The 17,790-nt window shown below is 49.3% G+C and overlaps 7 protein-coding genes across 7 annotated transcripts; 3 read left to right on the top strand and 4 right to left on the bottom strand.

The window, feature by feature from the left end:
- Positions 1-529: 529 nt before the first annotated feature.
- On the top strand, positions 530-2,398 carry Triagg1_4225 (transcriptional regulator family: Fungal Specific TF; the record flags this gene model as incomplete). Its single annotated transcript, XM_062898605.1, has 6 exons — positions 530-593; positions 678-911; positions 982-1,068; positions 1,128-1,417; positions 1,489-1,746; positions 1,805-2,398. The coding sequence occupies 6 exons, from the start codon at positions 530-532 to the stop codon at positions 2,396-2,398; spliced, it is 1,527 nt and encodes a 508-aa protein (XP_062756732.1).
- Positions 2,399-3,039: 641 nt separating this feature from the next.
- Triagg1_4224 (CAZyme family GH3) lies at positions 3,040-5,661 on the top strand (the record flags this gene model as incomplete). Its single annotated transcript, XM_062898604.1, has 6 exons — positions 3,040-3,145; positions 3,221-3,532; positions 3,598-3,755; positions 3,821-4,215; positions 4,274-4,679; positions 4,735-5,661. 6 exons carry the CDS (start codon positions 3,040-3,042, stop codon positions 5,659-5,661), a joined length of 2,304 nt encoding a protein of 767 aa, XP_062756731.1.
- A 187-nt stretch (positions 5,662-5,848) lies between these two features.
- On the bottom strand, positions 5,849-6,851 carry Triagg1_4223 (uncharacterized protein; the record flags this gene model as incomplete). Its single annotated transcript, XM_062898603.1, has 2 exons — positions 5,849-6,638; positions 6,694-6,851. The coding sequence occupies 2 exons, from the start codon at positions 6,849-6,851 to the stop codon at positions 5,849-5,851; spliced, it is 948 nt and encodes a 315-aa protein (XP_062756730.1).
- A 1,177-nt stretch (positions 6,852-8,028) lies between these two features.
- On the bottom strand, positions 8,029-10,112 carry Triagg1_4222 (uncharacterized protein; the record flags this gene model as incomplete). Its single annotated transcript, XM_062898602.1, has 6 exons — positions 8,029-8,209; positions 8,268-8,493; positions 8,541-8,824; positions 8,886-9,141; positions 9,194-9,960; positions 10,018-10,112. 6 exons carry the CDS (start codon positions 10,110-10,112, stop codon positions 8,029-8,031), a joined length of 1,809 nt encoding a protein of 602 aa, XP_062756729.1.
- Positions 10,113-11,602: 1,490 nt separating this feature from the next.
- On the top strand, positions 11,603-12,944 carry Triagg1_4221 (uncharacterized protein; the record flags this gene model as incomplete). The annotated part of the gene is made up of 5 exons (XM_062898601.1): positions 11,603-11,651; positions 11,711-11,895; positions 11,954-12,263; positions 12,323-12,476; positions 12,545-12,944. 5 exons carry the CDS (start codon positions 11,603-11,605, stop codon positions 12,942-12,944), a joined length of 1,098 nt encoding a protein of 365 aa, XP_062756728.1.
- A 100-nt stretch (positions 12,945-13,044) lies between these two features.
- Triagg1_4220 (uncharacterized protein) lies at positions 13,045-13,965 on the bottom strand (the record flags this gene model as incomplete). Its single annotated transcript, XM_062898600.1, has 2 exons — positions 13,045-13,663; positions 13,766-13,965. The coding sequence occupies 2 exons, from the start codon at positions 13,963-13,965 to the stop codon at positions 13,045-13,047; spliced, it is 819 nt and encodes a 272-aa protein (XP_062756727.1).
- A 727-nt stretch (positions 13,966-14,692) lies between these two features.
- Positions 14,693-17,350, bottom strand: Triagg1_4219 (transcriptional regulator family: Fungal Specific TF; the record flags this gene model as incomplete). Its single annotated transcript, XM_062898599.1, has 5 exons — positions 14,693-15,844; positions 15,908-16,809; positions 16,910-16,998; positions 17,045-17,300; positions 17,344-17,350. 5 exons carry the CDS (start codon positions 17,348-17,350, stop codon positions 14,693-14,695), a joined length of 2,406 nt encoding a protein of 801 aa, XP_062756726.1.
- Between the last annotated feature and the right edge of the window lie 440 nt (positions 17,351-17,790).

Genomic DNA, 17,790 nt, shown 5'->3' with positions numbered 1-17,790 from the left:
TGTGCGGGAACATGCACTCGCAACAGTATTGATAGCAGCTTGGCCGTTCTTCTACCAAAATGAGGCAGCTTGTGATAAATCATTGTGTCGTTATTTTGTTGCCGGACAACGTTCTCTATTGAGAGAAGATGAAATGCAGCGGCAGAAGAGATATTAAGTCTCTGCTAAGTGCCTGATTTGTATTTAAAAATTGCTGCTGGCTGCAGCATTATAAATCGCCATACAATATTTTGGAGTCGTCATCACGCATAAGCCAGTCAGCACAAGCTTCGAGCGCATTCGAATGCATGTGTCATCTCTTCATCACACTGTGCAGATTCCAAATATTAGCGGAACTAAACACTTCTGCCCTGGCCTATAGGCGCTTTCTTTGGGTGTCTGGACACCTAAGATTTCGGCAATCGGCGTCCATGGATGAAAGACACACACTGTGTGGTCCTAGAGCACTGCATGATGTCTTCCAGCTTTCAACCATTCTGGAAGCTACATGCACCAATCTACAGCAACCAAATCTCATAGGCAAGGCATCATGGCTGATTCAAATGTTACCATCAGCAAACCTCGAGGGCAGAAATCATGCCTGAATTGTAAAAGTACGCTCAAGCCGTCCCTCTGAGAGCCAACTCTTACATGCGGGGGGTGAAATGTCAAAGTCAGCTGGAACTAACGGCTTCCAGATCGCAAGATTGCCTGCGATAGGCTGATGCCGGTCTGCTCTTCCTGTAAAAGAAGAAAGAAGATTTGCTCTGGATACGACTACAATCTATCATGGCCACGTGATGGTGATGAGCGCCGGGCGATGACCGTGCAGGTTCGGGGTCAAAAGTATCGAGCAAACACATTTGCCTTCCTAAACACCTCCAATGTCGACGTCATGCTTTATTACGAGATGAATTACCAAGATTCTCTCAGTGAGTGACCATATACTCGAGTGGTTGTCATACTGTTTCTCACACTAACAATACATCACTTGATGTGCAGCCAACAAGAAGAAGATGAGCGTGTGGATACCATCGCCTACCCGCTCGCCACAGCTTCCCCGATTTGGGAGTAACAAGCGCCCTATATGTGAGTATTACCCAATAACACTACGTGGAAATTTATCTGATTATAGATATGCTCGCTAGGTGACACCGAAATATCGTCTGCTGTTCGGCTAATTACCTCCCGTGGCGATCTGCGACAGGATGTATGCGGCCTCCTCCGCCGGATGGCACTCACAGACAATGGCGTCTCATCTCTTGCAGTCCGCTATGCCATGAACGCCATTTCTTATCTTTATCTCAGAATGCCAGGTGAGGCCATGATGCATCAGATGCGTGCTGTGTCTGCACTACAAGGAGCAATCGACCGGATTGTAGATCCCAGGTGCAGAGCTCAAGCTATTGCTGCGAGCTTGCTCTTAAGCTTATACGAGGTTTGTAGCAGCCCTACTATTGTATACCTTGTATGATCCGTATGCTAATCAAATTTTGACTGGGCTTCAAGGTTCTCTGTCCGAGCGGCAAGACGACCGTATGGTCCGTTCATTTTGATGGTTGCATGACCATTGTCAAGTCGAGCTATCACGGCGGCCGTCGTGAGACTGATGGTGAAAATGCGGTTCTCTTGGACTGGGTCTTTTATCACAACGTGCTTTACAAATTTAGCTTGCAGCATTGGCAAAAGCGCACCCCAGAGATGGTAGCGATTGCACAGCGAGACATGCTCATCGCTAAGATTGTGTCTCTTGATCATTTCCACACGGTACTCCTTCTCCTCAAACTCCAGCCCAGATTGAAGCAATTGACTAAGAAATGGTTAGATCCATAGCACACTCGGTTGTTCGCTCGAGCTTATGGAATTCCTAAGTCAAGCTATCGACCTGATAAAAGACCGGGATGATCCAGACGACTTGTCGAACAGCCATTCGCATGCCATTTACAACCTCGAAAGTCAGATCCGAGACATGAGCCAGCAGCCGTGTAGCGGTATCGATAGAGAGGATTATCATGTCGTTGGAAGCAGAAAACGTTACCTCACGATTGCTCGCATGTACCAGCTTGCAGTTCTCATTTATCTTGATCGCGTAGTTCGAGGGTCACAGGCTGATTCGCGCTTGTCGCGCACTAGTGCTGAGGAAGCGTTCGGCCTTTTGAGAAATCTTGGATTGTGCGAAAGACCTTTTATCATGATTATGCTGGCTCTACAAGCGGAAAACGACAGCGACAGATTACTGGTCCTTTCGGCATTGAAGAATGCGATAACCGAGCGACCGCTAAGCAACCTGTCGTCGACGGAGCAGATTATACGGAGAATATGGGCTCAGCAAGACCTCTGCGGGAACGGACAAGGAGACGCCTTGAAGATGTTGAATACCATCATCAGTTCCAACGATGTACCGCCTTCCTTCACTTGAGATGATGCCGACGATGCCGGTATCATCATAAGCGCGGGAATAACCGATGGATACACCATCAAATGTTTCGCCGATGCCTCTCTGGTTAACGTATCCGCCATGAATCAAACAACAAGAAGAAGAAAAGGGCTATTTTCCCAAGCATAATCAAGCAGCCATCAGGAAATGAGACATGAAGAAGCATCGGTCATTGTGCAGAATTACATGCGTCAGTCACCCTTGGAGCATGAAAGCATTGAAACATGGAGCCCCGGGGAAATTCCCCGATTCTCCGCTAGACCCGACAACTGCTCAACCTTTCGATTGCATGTCCAACTTGACGCAACAAACTCAGAGTGGGGGGGAGAGATGGTTTGGCGTTATTTGTCACACTACGAGCTGCACCATGTCAGGGTGGGGGATTCTTACAGCTTCCAATGTTTGTCCCCGCATCGGATCGTGATCCTATTTGTCGGGGGACATCGGCTTCGCAGCGGTGAACGGAGCTCAGCCCCCCAGCTTGCATTCATCACGATGCTCAAACTCGAGCTTGGCTAAGATCTCCTGCTCCAGATATTAAATCCAGCGTGCTCCGGGATCATAGCCTCTGCATGCTTTGATTGCAACGGTCAATACATCAGAGCAAGATCTGAATTGCGACCATGCGGCTGTACGCACTATCCAGCTGTGCGAGCTTGGTTCTCGCTGCGGCAGCCCTGCCCCCAGGCACTGTTGCAGCCGAAGATGCACCACAGATCTCCTTGACGCGTGAGTTTGCCATTGTTGTCATTTTTCATCTGGCTATTTGGTGGAGCCACGGCTGATACTGACACTTACACTTAGAGAAGGGCAAAGGAAATGGGCAATGGACATACGCATATCGCCGTGCCGAAAAGCTCGTACAGCAAATGACACTAGAAGAAAGAGCCAACATTACGCGTGGCTACCGCAGCGATAACGTCTGTGCTGGCAATACCGGTTCTGTTCCTCGGCTGGGATGGCCTGGAATGTGTGTTCACGATGCTGGCAATGGAGTTCGCGCAACGGACATGGTCAACTCTTATCCATCCGGGATCCATGTTGGGGCGAGCTGGGATAGAAACCTTACATACGAAAGAGGGTTCTACATGGGCAAGGAGTTTAAAATAAAGGGAGGTGAGTGTTTCATGGATGCATTTCCTTCAGCTTAATATCCTCGTTTACTGAGAACAAATTGTTAGTCAACGTACCGCTTGGCCCCAACGCTGGCCCATTAGGACGAACGCCACTCGGTGGTCGGAATTGGGAGGGATTCTCTGTTGACCCATACCTCTCTGGTCAGTTGAATGCAGAGACTATAATAGGAATGCAAGAAGCTGGTGTTATTGCCAATATCAAGGTACAATTCAATTATACAACTATTGGGGCCGCCGAGGCAGAATGATGCTAACCACCAAACCATAGCATTTTATCGCCAATGAACAAGAGACTCTGAGGCGCCCGTACTTTGGCGTTGAAGCCGTTTCTGCAAACATTGATGATAAAACATTACACGAGTACTATTTGTGGCCTTTTATGGATAGCGTGCATGCTGGCGTAGGGTCTGTCATGTGCTCCTACAACAGGATCAACAACACGTACGGATGCAAGAACGACAAGCTCATGAACGGTATCCTCAAGACCGAGCTGGGGTTCGAAGGCTTCGTCATGCTTGATTGGGATGCCCAGCACGACATACAAAGCGCCAACGCTGGGCTTGACATGGTGATGCCTCTTGGAGGTTCATGGGGCCAGAATCTGACTGATGCTGTTGCGAATGGGACCGTCAGCGAAGATCGGGTGACTGACATGGCGACACGGTGGGTTCTTTTGACTCTCTTCTCTATTTCAACAATGCTAACTTTTTGATGTGTCAAGAATTATCGCTGCATGGTATCTGGTCGGCCAAGATGGTGACAAGTTTCCCATCCCCGGCATTGGCCTCAAAGAGCTTACCCAGCCCCATGAACGAGTAGACGCACGAGATCCCGCATCAGAGCCTGTGATTTTGGAGGGCGCTATTGCAGGACACGTCTTGGTCAAGAACGACAACAATGCGTTACCATTCAGAAACAAGCTCGCCATGATATCTGTGTTCGGTTACGACGCGACGATTCCTCGTACTAAGAATACTGATCTTTTGTTCTCACACGGATACACTTCATCTCCGGAGATGGAGAATGTTGCATTGGGCCATGAAGCGCATTTTGACCAGGCAGCAAGGGGAGGCACCATTGTCACAGGTGGTAGAGCGGGTGCAAACGCGCCGGCGTATATTGATGATGTATGCGGATTTCACTCTTTGAAAGCCGAGTTCCTTATCGCTAACATTAATCCAGCCTCTTAGTGCTATCCAGCGCCGTGCTCGTCAAGACGGCACATGGGTGAATTGGGATTTGGACTCCTTCAACCCCGATGTTAATGCTGCTTCTGACGCTTGCTTGGTCTTCATCAATGCCATCGCAACCGAGGGCTGGGACCGCGAAGGCTTGCATGATGACTTCAGCGATGGACTTGTCAAGAATGTGGCCTCCAAATGTTCCAACACAATTGTCGTGATACACGCCGCGGGTGTCCGTCTTGTTGACCAATGGATCGAGCATCCCAATATTACAGCCACCATCATTGCTCATCTGCCTGGCCAGGACAGCGGCAGGGCTCTTCTGAAGCTGCTCTATGGCGAAGCAAACTTTTCTGGCAAGCTGCCTTACACGATTGCCAAGAACGAGAGCGATTACTCGGTGTATGCCCCGTGCACGCGAAGTTCTGGAGATGATATTGACCCGCAGTGCGATTTCACCGAAGGTGTATATCTCGATTACCGCGCTTTTGATGCCAAAGACGTTACTCCGCGATTTGAGTTTGGATATGGACTCAGCTATACGACCTTTGGATATTCATCTCTCTCTATTAAAGCATCAAAGTCTCTTCGCTCGTCCAAGTGCAGCGGCGATAATCTCTGGCGACATGTCGCAACGGTTACTGCAGCAATCACCAACAGTGGCTCTGTATCTGGAAGCGAAGTCGCACAGCTCTACCTGGCCATCCCAAACAGTCCACCAAAACAACTGCGCGGATTCAACAAGATCCTCTTATCTCCCAAAGAGTCAGAAACCGTTCGCTTCGAGCTTACAAAGAGAGATTTCAGCGTATGGGATGTGATTTCCCAGTCGTGGGTTATTCAGGAGGGAGAGTACAAAATCTTTGTTGGGGCAAGCAGTCGGGACATTCGACTTACAGGAACACTGCGAGTTGCTAGTGATTAGACGGATAGTTGACATTGCTTGTACGTACACGACGTTGGAAGATAAACCAGTTTGTATCATGCGAAGCGATATAATGTATTCATAGACTTAATTGTTTTTTCGGAGTAATATCTTGGAAGTCTATATAGGGCTACCTAAAAACGTTGACCTCAGAGCAACTGAGGTCAGCGTTAAAAATTTGAGCTTCTCATGTATATCGAACGGGCTTGGCCCCTTTCAGGTTGACGTTGAGACTCAAAAGATCCGGCCGGGAATAATGTCCAACGACATCAAGCATCTGCTTGGCATAGTCAATGGTGCTCAGCTGAATCTCCGCAGTGAGGATACCCTCTTCTCCAGGATCCAATGGATCGACCAGCGGCGTACCATCAGGTCCGAAGATCATGGCGAAACCTCCACCTGAAGTCATATGGGGACTGCCAACCAACTTCAACTTCTCCCTTCCTTTTTCGCCCATCACTTGCGTGCTAACCACCACAAAACAGGCTCCCTCCATAGCCATGAACTGACAGGCGAGACGATCTCCTTCGCCAGTTGTAGTATAAAGGATGGGGATGTTTTCCGGTCTACCAAAAAACGGTGGCCATCCTGCGATATGGATATCAACTCCCTGACTGTATTCGTGGTATCGCAGCAGGGGCTGGAAATGCTCCCAGCAATTGAGACCACCAATTTTGCCAAAGGGGCTATCGATCACATTCACCAGGCCATCTCCATCACCCCAAATGGCGCGCTCTACGCCGGTCGGCTTGATCTTCCGGCGATGGAGGACAATTTTCCCTTCGGGACTGATGAAGGATTGAGCAATGTACAAGCTATCGCCGTCTCGCTCAGAGTAGCCCAAGACGATAAAAATGCCGGCCTTCTTAACAGCTTCGCAGATTTGAGCCATCTCAGGAGAATCTTTCACAAGCGAATTGGCCATGTACTCGTGAAACATGCCAGTATTATCAAGGTACGGCTCAGTCCAGATGCTCCTAATGAAGTCAGCAAGGTCTTTTGTTTTAATCTGGCAATCTGAATAGTACAAACCATGGATATCCAGGCACAAATAGCTCAGGGAAACCCAAGACATTGACACCATCTTTTCCGGCTTGCTCAACAAGCGAGGTGACCTTCTTTACGGATTCTGGCAGGTTGAGCCAAGCAGGCTCAGCTTGCACAGCGCCAACTTTGATAGTTTCGCTCATTTATCTTCTTCTCTAGTTCGTAAGCTTTATAAAATGACGGGAAATGGGCCGTTGCTTATAGGGATGATGAGTTGAATGGATTCTCTGACGAGTAAAATATTCTGAAGATGCCGCATCTATGAGACAACTAAATATCTGAATAGCTTCATGTGCTTGAGTTCTTGATTAGTATACAGAAGAATATATGATTACTAGCCGCTGGTCTAAAATAGCTGCTGAACAGGGATTCAAGTTCCGTATTTCCTCATCTAGCCAGATCTGGGACTCCAATTGTAATTGAGCTTAATTGAGTGCCGGTCAACCACTCATGCGAGCCAATTGTTGCCGTTTGTGGCATGTATCTTCTGATGATCGTAGGATTTTATGGACTACAAAGTCTCCGATTTGTAATGAAGATTGATAATATTACACCTCTAGCACTCATGACTCAAGTGCGTTTAGTTTGGATCCTGAGAGAATGCTTCTTCCCGCACTGCTTACTGCCGCAAAGCTCAGAAGTGACTTGCTAAGAAACACACTGTATTGGCGATATACGCCCCAAATAGGCTTATAGTAAAGCTAATTTGAGCAGGAAGATCCTTGCAGTTGCTGTTTTAGGTCATCTGAAATACTAATCATCTTTAGCCGTGAATATTTTATCTTGTCGTAAAAGTGAATTGTCGATTGCATGGTAGGTTTGCGGCATGAGTCTTCCGCAAATGTGCCGCAAGCAACGTTTTTACCGACGGTAGCGAGCGAGCCTAGCGACTACCTATGATATTGAGCGTCCACAGCAAAGCAAGGTATACCGGGAGAACTATTTCTACATGATTGTCAAATTTTCTATTACCGGCCCCGTAATCTCATCATACGGTGTCGCTCTCGCAATCTTCCCGAAGTATGAGTCTTCTGCTACCTCTGCCTTCCAAAGTTGTGTATCTGTGATGTATTCGCGGATACTGGACGGACAGTTGGTCATTTTTGAACACAGAATGTGAGGCACATCTGGATAAAAAACATAGCGAGTATGACTAAGATTCATACTGTGGTAAATTGCCTATTAAAAGTAAAGGAGTGTGCTTCGGGACCTTGCAATGGAATGCTACAAAGATAAGTGACATATCATAAAACGATCATCAAGTTTCGTTAATTTTAACAAATGAAATTTCTCCAATTTCTCCCTTCAAGTAAATATCCTCTACTGATTGCCTGTTGTATCGGCTGAACCGTCTAGCTTATACAAAGGCTCAAGCTTCGCTTTGCGCTGGAAGAAGATGTACTTCTTAATGAACCAAGGTAGCCAAGTGCCAACTTGATAAGAAATATGGCGTCTTGTTGGTACACCAAAAATGTAATCAAGCTCTTCTAGAGTGCGTTTCCTAGATTCAATAAGTTAGCGTCTATGCAGGTAAAATGTAGATGAATATTGATACGTACATTGTTTCTGGAACAATGAAGAAGATGACAACAAAAGCAAGCATATTTAATCCCGCGTAAAAACCAAATGCACCAGTAGGCCCAAGTGCTTTCAGCAGCGAAGGGAACGTAAGACTCAAAGCACTGCCGACAGCGTTATTAATGCAGATTGTTAAGCCGGCGCCAAGCTCGCGGTGAGACAAGGGAAATGCCTCAGAAAAGTAGATGGATGGTAGCGGACCCATACCTAATTCTGTTTAGTGATTGTACTTCAATGGTGATATGGATACTAACCAGGGCCATAGAAAGCAGTAAAGAGGTAGACAAAGAACGCTATGCAGGGAATCCGAGCGCTGTTCTCGGCTGACATGAGAAAACAGAGTCCAGCCGCGAGAAGGCACCAGGCCATGTTTGGGAAGGTTGTGAGAAGTAGATTGCGGCGGCCGAAGGTATCCATGGTATAAACTGCTGGAAAAGCGAAAATGAAGAGAACAAGGCCAAACCCCATGGAGGCAAGGAGGCTGCTAAGTGTTGAGTAGCCGGCCTCAACGAAAATTGTTGAGCTATAGAAGGCCATGCTTTGTAACAGACAGTCAATATCAAGTATTGGTCCATGATCAATAAAAAGGGTTCACGTACATGTTGATTCCTGAAAACTGTTGGCTGATGACGATCCATCCACTGGCAACAGCAGCTCGTCGCAAACGGGGGATCGTAACAAGCTCTAATGCTCGGTGCCAAAAGCTTACACCGGCAAAGGCATCTCTCTCTTCCATAACCTGGCAGTGTGCGTAATACAGATCTCTTGCCGACTGCATCTCACTATTTCTTAGCCGGCAGAAGGACTGGTACGATTCGGGATACCGTCGCTTCTTCATCAGCCATCGAGGCGATTCTTGGTACAACTGTCAGTGTTTCATGCTCTCTCTGTGAAGTTGTTGACTTACCAGGGCAGAACCAGACAAAGATTACCACAGGAATGGCTGGGGCAAATGCAGATGCAAGTTGGAATCTCCACGCCAACTTTCCAACTCGATAGAAAATCAGGTTGACACAATATCCCACAAACATTCCGAATGATACCCACAGTTGGAAGCTTGTAACTAATCCGCCTCGAATAGATGCTGGCGCGACCTCTGCGGAGAAGACCGGGATTGTCGAGATTTTGATACCCATTCCAAGACCCATGAACAAGCGGCAAATCATCAGACCCCACCAGTTCTGTGTAAAGGCTTGAGCCAAGACGGGAAAGATACAGAACAAGCCTGTAACAAAGACAGTCCCCCTTCGACCAAGAAGGTTGTTCACTGGATCAGCTGCCCAAGCACTGAGGAGACCGAAGAGCGTCGGTCCCGAGTTGATGACGCCAACAAGCCAACCATTGTCCTCGATGCCAAATTCTTTGGGGAATGAAAGATTCGCGCCATTAGCACCCGTGTTGTCCCAGCCTTGGATGGCAGAGCCCAAAGAGCAAAGCGCAATGGTGTAGTAAAGAGCTTTGGGCAAATGCCACCTGTTGGTAACCTCGCGCCTCAGCCAATACTTGTCATCGTCAGTCAGCTCTGGAATATCTTCATATTCAACTGGGTTTTGAGCTGCTAGAGCGCCTCTAAAGAAAATGTCTTCCTTGTCTTGGAAGCCATACTCTCTACAGAAGGCGCTGACTTGAGAACGGAGATTATCCTTGGATATCCCCATCAAGGGGTTCCAAATCCTGTCAACGGTATCAGTTTTATGACCTTGGTTAGGATGGCTCGGGGGGTTGACTCACTTTGCGTTGACATTGTGAGAGATACTAGGACCTGTGTCTTCAACATGAGAGAGAAACTCATCCTTTGGCTGCTTCAGATCGGGTGTGTGAGCCATGCTGTCTGGTTGTCTTCAAATACCCACGTTTGAACTTGTGGATGCGTGTCTTGATGACTGCTGCGGAGCAGATGATGGATGTCAGATGCATTCCTGAACAGCGATATATATATTTTTCAAGTCTTACTTCAACTATCGCGATTATGGTAGAGTCTTTACCCCCCATGGGGTTCAGTAGCGTATCCACAAAACCCCAGGTTTTGAGTCCGGCTCGTTTTCTACGGCGCCACGGCTTGGCTGGTTTTGCCCCCCTCGTAGCCACATGGAAGAGGAATCGAAATGCGTTATGAGTTTACTTTTTCACAATATGGTGAGAAAAGGTCAATTCTATTATAGTACATGCAATTATATAGAATTATTAGAAGATATTCTTGAATTGGGTGCCTTATTTACCCCTTAAACCTATCACATAGAAGATGAACTCTCAACAGGCGAATCTTGCGGACATGAATCCACGATCACGCCGCAAAATTAAAGGGAATGCAGCCAGTAATTACATATTCAACTCCCAACTTATCTCCATCTAATCCCCTGCGGATGTCCCCTCCCACTCGGCCGCCATCCGACATGCCGACGCCAGAGTGGTACGTTCACGAAACCATCCCCTCACAGCTGCCCTGCGTGTCTTTCGGTCTAAAGCTGAATTGTGGGGAGTCACTCTTCTGCCCTGCGTGTTGTTCACTCAAACAATTTAGCCATTTAAGCATTACCGGCTAGTCAGCGGCTATACAACTCGGCACAGCGAGATAGCTTCATGTTAAACTTTGGGAGTGGCTGGTGGCACTCTAACCAGTACAGTACAGTAGTAGATGCGAATAGCAAGACACAGAGGAAGTGACTTTCATCTCCTGAGATTGGCCCTTCTAGAATCTGTTATTACCGTTACATTCTTCTGCTATTTCCTGCTCTTGGGATTGAAGGAATCTCGACGTCTCCCCATACTAATTTAGATCCACACTCTAAACCATTCCCCGCTTCCACTGCCGTTGTCATGGATCCTGCCCTGCGTGTCTCAAGCTCATGCCCTGCGCAGGTTCCTGTGCAAGACCCTGTGCAGGTCATTGAGGGGCATAAGATCGGCTTCTTGGCAGCAAAAAAGGAACGTGGGCGGAATGTGGGAGGGTCAGAAATGGGCTTTGTCGTCCAATGAAAGAAGTACGTGATAAAAGAATTCTGGAGATGGCTTGTGAAGAGCCGTTAAGCTACACTCTTCAATCCACCCCATGTTCAAGTGATCGGTAAATTTGAACCCGAAGTGTGGTCTGGGTAGAATAAAGTGAATGGCAGTCATTGCGAAATGTGGGTAGGCTCTCGAGGCCGTTGATATATAATTGAACCTACCTCTCCAAGCATTGCCATCTACCAAAGCACATTGCACAGTAGACGAGGTCTAAAAGCTTTCATTTTGAAGATACAATAGTCGCCTGCAAAACTACTCATCAAATCTGACAATTTTGATTACACGTCGATTAACTACCACTTATCGCGAAATGGGTAGCAAGGAAGCCCCAACCTGGCTGGACAAGCTCGAGGAGCAGCGTAAGCCCACCTCGTACAGTCCAAGGCGAGTGACGCATTCAAGCTGATGGCAATCTCAGTCAATGTCGATGTCGACTGGATGGACCCCGAATACATCAAGAATATGCCCATAAAGCCGCACGACCAAACGAGCAACCAGCTGTGGGTAGACATCCAACTCGGCCATCCTTCCAACGCTGATCTCCTAGTTGAGACGGCGAAGGAGCTCAAGGATAAAGGCTGGTTGGCGATCTATACTAGAATGGTACATCAAACACCGTTGAGTATCGATGAAAAGAAACGCGGCTAATTACATGATGTAGGCGGTTTTGATGTGCAAAAAGAATATCGATCTGATCCAAGGCCGTGTCCTGCTTCAAACCCTCCCCTCCAAGGCATACGACATGCAGGCGACTCTCGACCACGCCCGACTATATGACCAGGAGTTTGCGAGAGCCAACATTGGCCGAGACAGATACTGCATCAAGATCCCGTCCACTGGACCAGCCTTGAATGCGGCCAAGATTCTGAGTGCCGAGGGCATTCCAACCCTCGGAACGGCATTGTTTGGTCTTCCGCAGGCCATTGCCTGCAGTCAGGCAGGCATGCTATACATCAGCCCATATTTCAATGGTTCGTTGAAGCTCTTGTATTTCATGGATAATATGTGACAAAAGCTAAGAATCATTCAGAAACCCGAGCCCATGACGATCTATCTCTCTGGCCCGACGTCGAAGACCCCGCCACCCAACATCCCATGAGCGCCCGAGTCTTTCAAATCCTCGAAACATACAGACGACTGTACAAAGAGACTGGGAAAGAGCAGCCACTTCTCAAGAATGCAAGGTGAGATAGAATATACACAGTCTGCAACTTCTAAACATGGAGTCAATCGACTGACTGCATACGCTCAGCTTCATCTCTGCCAAAGAGGCCATGGCGGCGGGTGAATTGGGCTGCCACTCGGCCACAATCTCCCATACCGTTTTGAACCAGCTTGCGAAGCTCAAGTATGATGGAACTAAGCAGCCCGGTGAAGGCACGCCCAAGCCCGTCCATGTGTACAAAAACCCTCCCCCAACCCCTGAAAGGCTTCGCAAGCTCGCCAATGTCGACCCTCTTGCCGCCGCGGAGTGGGATGGCAAGCTGGCCAGCACTGACATTGACTACCTCGCCAACGGCGGAGAAGAGCTGGCCAAAGCGATTGCTGCTGACCCCATCACCAAAGAAAGATTGGCGATCGCTCTTGAGCTCTTTACAGGAGGCGAGAACAGCAGCAAGGACAAGATTGACGCGGCAGTTCAGGCCCTGTGAGGGCATCTATTGCATGTCGAACGCTGCCGCGCATACATATGTATGCGGAGTTGCAGGGAGATGGGCCTGTTCGCTGAAAATCACGAGTAGCTAGCTATATTCAACCAGTATAAATATATGTTTCGTTGTGAAACGTCGAGGGATCGGCCATGTGCATCATTGATGTGCTGAATCGTAGGGGCTCGTTTTCGAGGTTATTGTTTGCCATGTCGTATGACATTGGCAGATGGGTGTAAGATGGTGATTTTGGAGGTGCGTTTGTATCGTAACCGGCAGCCAGCGTCAGTGAATTTGGCATAGTAAAATCCATCTCGGACGACATCCATGGAATGTCCATGCTCATCGACGTTGATGGAAGGTTTGCCTCGACTGTTTCATCCAAGACAGGCTCAGTTGGGAGGTCGTTTTCCCGAGCCACAAATGAGGACTGCTCTTCTAGATATAGCGATCGGCTCCCAGCTCCGCGCTCATTGTTGGCCCCGATGGAGATGGATGAGACGCCGGTCCTTAGTATGGAGGCGCCGGCCTCGTCTAAAATCGGTATTGAGGCAGTAATTTCCGAATCATCCGCCGTAACTCGAGCCTGGTGAACCTCAAGCCCAGCGTTCAAGCGCCACGTATTCAGCTCGGAAAGGAGATCGTCTCGCTCGGCTACAAGACGGTTGATCCTCTGAAGAGAGTCGGCAATCTCTTTCTGCTCGACCTTGTGCAGCGCAACGCTTTGGTCAATAACAACGTGTTTAGACAGGCGGTTAGGGTCCGTAGATCGAAGCGACGGTATGAGGCTCGCAAGTGTCTACGTCTACGTTAGCTGGGCACACCGAGACACAGAATCCAAACTTGCCGTCAACCGCTCCTTGAAAGCCTCTCGTCGAGATCGTTCAAACACGCGATGGGCTGCGCGATCATCTGCAGTCCAGTTTCTGATGCGTTTCTTCTTATTCCGATCGGGCGACGAGGGCACAGCCATCGAGTTGGACTGGTCCGCCATGGGAGGCGAAGTGTTGTCCGTCGATGACATACTGATGGATGTGGCGAATATCGCACCGAGATCCTAGCAGAGCGGAAGCGGGAGGCTGGGCAAAGAGTCCTGTGGGCGATTCTTTCGACCACGCTGAAGCTATTTCGTCTCTTCAGGTACCCGCGAGAGGCCAACGGCTGCGTCCAGCTACAAGGAGAAGCATCCGAGCATCGTGAGCTGACAAAGAGGGGAAGCTTGGAGTTGAGTGGCGAGGCTGGGGCTCGATATTAGCGCCCCATGTGCTCAGTCGCTCAGGTGCTTCAGCGCTTCTAGCGGCCGCTTTTTAAGCTCCGATGGGAATCTGGGGTGCATGAACCGCTAAGCCGGCAGCGGCGAGGGACCTGTGGGAAAAGAGTCAGCTGACCGCGGTCATGATGGCAAGCAAACACATGAACAACAGGAGACGAATGGCTCTGGATAGTGAGATTCTGAGTGCTAGTTGTGCTATTTGAGGGCACTGAGACGGGTAAGTGTAGACATAGTAAATCTGGTAACAAATCCGCAGCAAGGAAGCAACACAACGACATGAAGATTGCGAGTGTACACCCATGAGCTAGTTTCGTACAACAAGAATGGACCGTTCACAATATGGCCACTCCGATTCACCGATTCCCAGAAGATCAAAGGAGCAGTTCAATAGTTGAGTTGATTTTTTGCTTGATTCAGCCGTGTACATTATGCCTATCCATACATGTATTCAAAACGCCGTTTCCACAACCCCTAATCATCACAGTACGCTCATGTCTCCTTGGTACCATCCAGACACATCCGTTCCAGTCATCATGTCAAACCCGCTTAGCCCACCCATTCCGCTCAGTCCGCCCATTGCCCCAAAGGTATTATCCATGTTCATGCTTCCAAAGTCTTCTGCATTCATAAAATACGAAAGCCAGTCCGTCGTCACAAAGGAGTCGAGTACTGTATTCGGGTAAGGGAACTCGGCATTCATGGCCGGTGAGCCATCTGTCAAGGAGAGCCCCAGATGCAGATCTGGTTCTCCGTGCGATACGCCAGAAGACACAATTCCATCTGCCGAGGCGATGAGTCCGTCTCCCGGAGCAACGGCATTGTCTCCGTAAGCGCTACTGCCAGCCTGAGATGAGATGCTGGTGCCATCCGTCATGCCTATTGATGCTGGGCCACTACCAGGCTGAGAGTCTGATGAGTTGATCAGGGGCTGCAGCTTTGTCAATTCCGGCCGTGGAGAGAAGCGCCTCATGGTTGCCGTGAATATTCGGTCCAGAACATCGCGGCTTCGCTTCGCCTCGGGCCAGTACTCTCCTGTCGCACTGAGAATATCCGACGCCGCCTTGAGAGAAGTGGTCAAGCAGTCGAAATTGACCTGGTCAGCAATGCCTTCCGGAGTCCAGACGCAGTAGAAGATGGTCATGATGCACAAAAATAATGAATGGACGGTTAGCCAGCCGTACCGCAGCTGGTTATCGGCGTACAGCTTTGCGTAGAGCTTGCTGCAAGTAATGGCGCTGGTAAAGCATTCGCCCAGGGCCGCCTTTGATGGCTGTTTGAACAGGGGATTTGGGCGGAGCATAAGCATCATCAGCTCATGATATCTAATCTCGCAGAGGTCGATCAGGTAGAAAGTTCGCTCGCCCTCGGCGTGTCTGGGAATGTCTTGTCGCCATTTTCGCAGGCGGCTAATCATGTCTGTCCGCCATGCCGTCACATCGTTGATGGCCGGAGTCAAATAAGGCGGGTAGTGTCGATCCGTACAAAACAAAACCGTCTTGATCTCGGAGCTGAACCTCGCCCATTTGAAGAGATGAATTGCGCTTGACATGGTAGTGGGGCTTCCAGGAGGCTTCGAGGAGGGCCGCACACCCTCCTCGGTCAAGTCATCGTCGTTGACATCCATGGGTAACTAGGTAGCCGTAATATTAGCAAGCAGATAAGAACATATCTTGTGGCCACAATCTTTACTCACTCTCAAATCACATTGCTCGTCAAAGAATCCCAGCGGCCGCCCCATGATTGTGCACAGCTGTCGATTCATGGTGTATGTGCACCAGAAGATTCGCGTGCGGAGTTCCACCTGCAGAGGGTTGAAATGGCGGGGGTTCCGGACATCACGGTGCAAGCCCAGCTCCAAGCATGACGCCAATGAGTGGTAGTGGAGGGTCCATATATTCAGTCCAGATGATGGGTCGTGAAGGGTATACATCTCCAACAGCAAAAGACACTGGCATGTGACGAGTGACGGCGTCCTAAAGACGGTATCTAGACGTTGCAGCGCGGAGGCATAATAGCCTTCACCCAGCATGTGCCGTCTCGAGCGACGACCGTAAATCGTGGCACCGATAGCCAGAACCATGAATGCTTGGAACTCCTCTAGCGCATCCAGGGTCTCCCCATTGTAGAGCTTGTGGAGGATGGCATGGTGTGAGGGCTCGTGGAGGAAGGGAAACTGTAGGTGAACAGAGTCGAAATAGATTTGAGTGAGGAACATGGTTTGTCTCTTGTCATTCGGGAAATCCTTGGCTTGCAAGTCGACCAGATCTCCAGGGAGGAACACATCGGCATCGTCGCATCCATTGCCACGAAGGTTTACCGTCTCGATATCTGCGACATGTGCTAAGCCCGCGAGCACGAACTTGGTGAAGAAAAGGCCGCTGGAGGGTCCCAGGTAACGAAGGTCAGAGCCGCCTGAAATGGATATCAGGCCTATCTGCTCTGTGATCTCATGTGGCGAAGCCTCTTCCGGGGAGTCCTGGGAGCCTTGCCGCGTTGAACGCTCAACACCCGATGAGTGAGCTCGTGATGGCCGCCCCGGCCCTGTGGTGAGATCGACATCTGGACACCTCTCACGGACAACGGACTCTAGCCATGCTACTCGCGACTCAAGCTCAGTCAAATAGCTGTACAGGGTTGCACGAGGTCAGTCCAGCGCAAATACAGGCACATGATGAGCTTTAATTCAGCGTCTTACTTTCGCGGAATTTCACGAGAAGTGCCGCCATCCACACATCGAACGCCGGCCTTTTGACAGCCTGAGCATGATGGCAGAACACCGTCACACTGGATACGGCATGTTAGTGAGTGAAAATTGGTGCAAAATGGCCACGAGACCGCCAGGGGCTCGGTGTACTTGCCCGAATCTTTCTCTTTTGGCATCTCACACACGCTGCGCTTATGCGAGCTCGGGTCCTCGCTCTTCGGTGAGGCTGAGGGGCGAAGTTGGTTGGCTGCGCGTCGCGATCCGGGTTCGAGGAGCTCGGACTGGTCTTTGACTCCATTCCGGGATATTAAGCGGCAATCTGAGATAATGAAACTCTCATCCAGGAGAAGTGTCTTGGACTCAGAATTCTGTTTTTCCAGTACTATAAACCAGCATGTCTTATGCGGATCGGATGCGGAGCTTACGGATCATTATTATCAAGCAGAGCAAAGTCGAGAGTCACGTGAGTGTGAGCGTAAGATTGACTCCAGCCCGGCGCTGATTATTTTGTATGACGGACTCATTTTGCCCCGTGGGCATTTGTCAGCCCGCCCAGAGGCCAATGGGCTTTGCCGGGGCTATTTCGAGCTATGAGCGGCCATTGTGAAGAATGAGGAATGTGGCGGCACGTGGAGTCTACATGGGACGAGTACCTCCTTGTGCTCTTATCCTGGGCGTTTCGTATCAAACTACTGCTGCAGACGGATTACTCTGCATGGTAGGAATCCTCTAACTGCCGACTACGACACCTCCTTGCCAGGCATCAGTGACGATGCGCATGTGCGGTGTTTTGTTGCTAGTTGGTTTCGCTACGCAGATTCTACATGTTTTCAAACATCTACCGAGTGTCTCATAGAGAGTACATTCATGCT

Source organism: Trichoderma aggressivum (assembly GCF_033847375.1).
Source record: "Trichoderma aggressivum f. europaeum strain CBS 100526 chromosome Unknown scaffold_013, whole genome shotgun sequence".
NCBI lineage: Eukaryota > Fungi > Ascomycota > Sordariomycetes > Hypocreales > Hypocreaceae > Trichoderma > Trichoderma aggressivum.
This window is presented reverse-complemented; position numbering and strand designations above follow the sequence as displayed.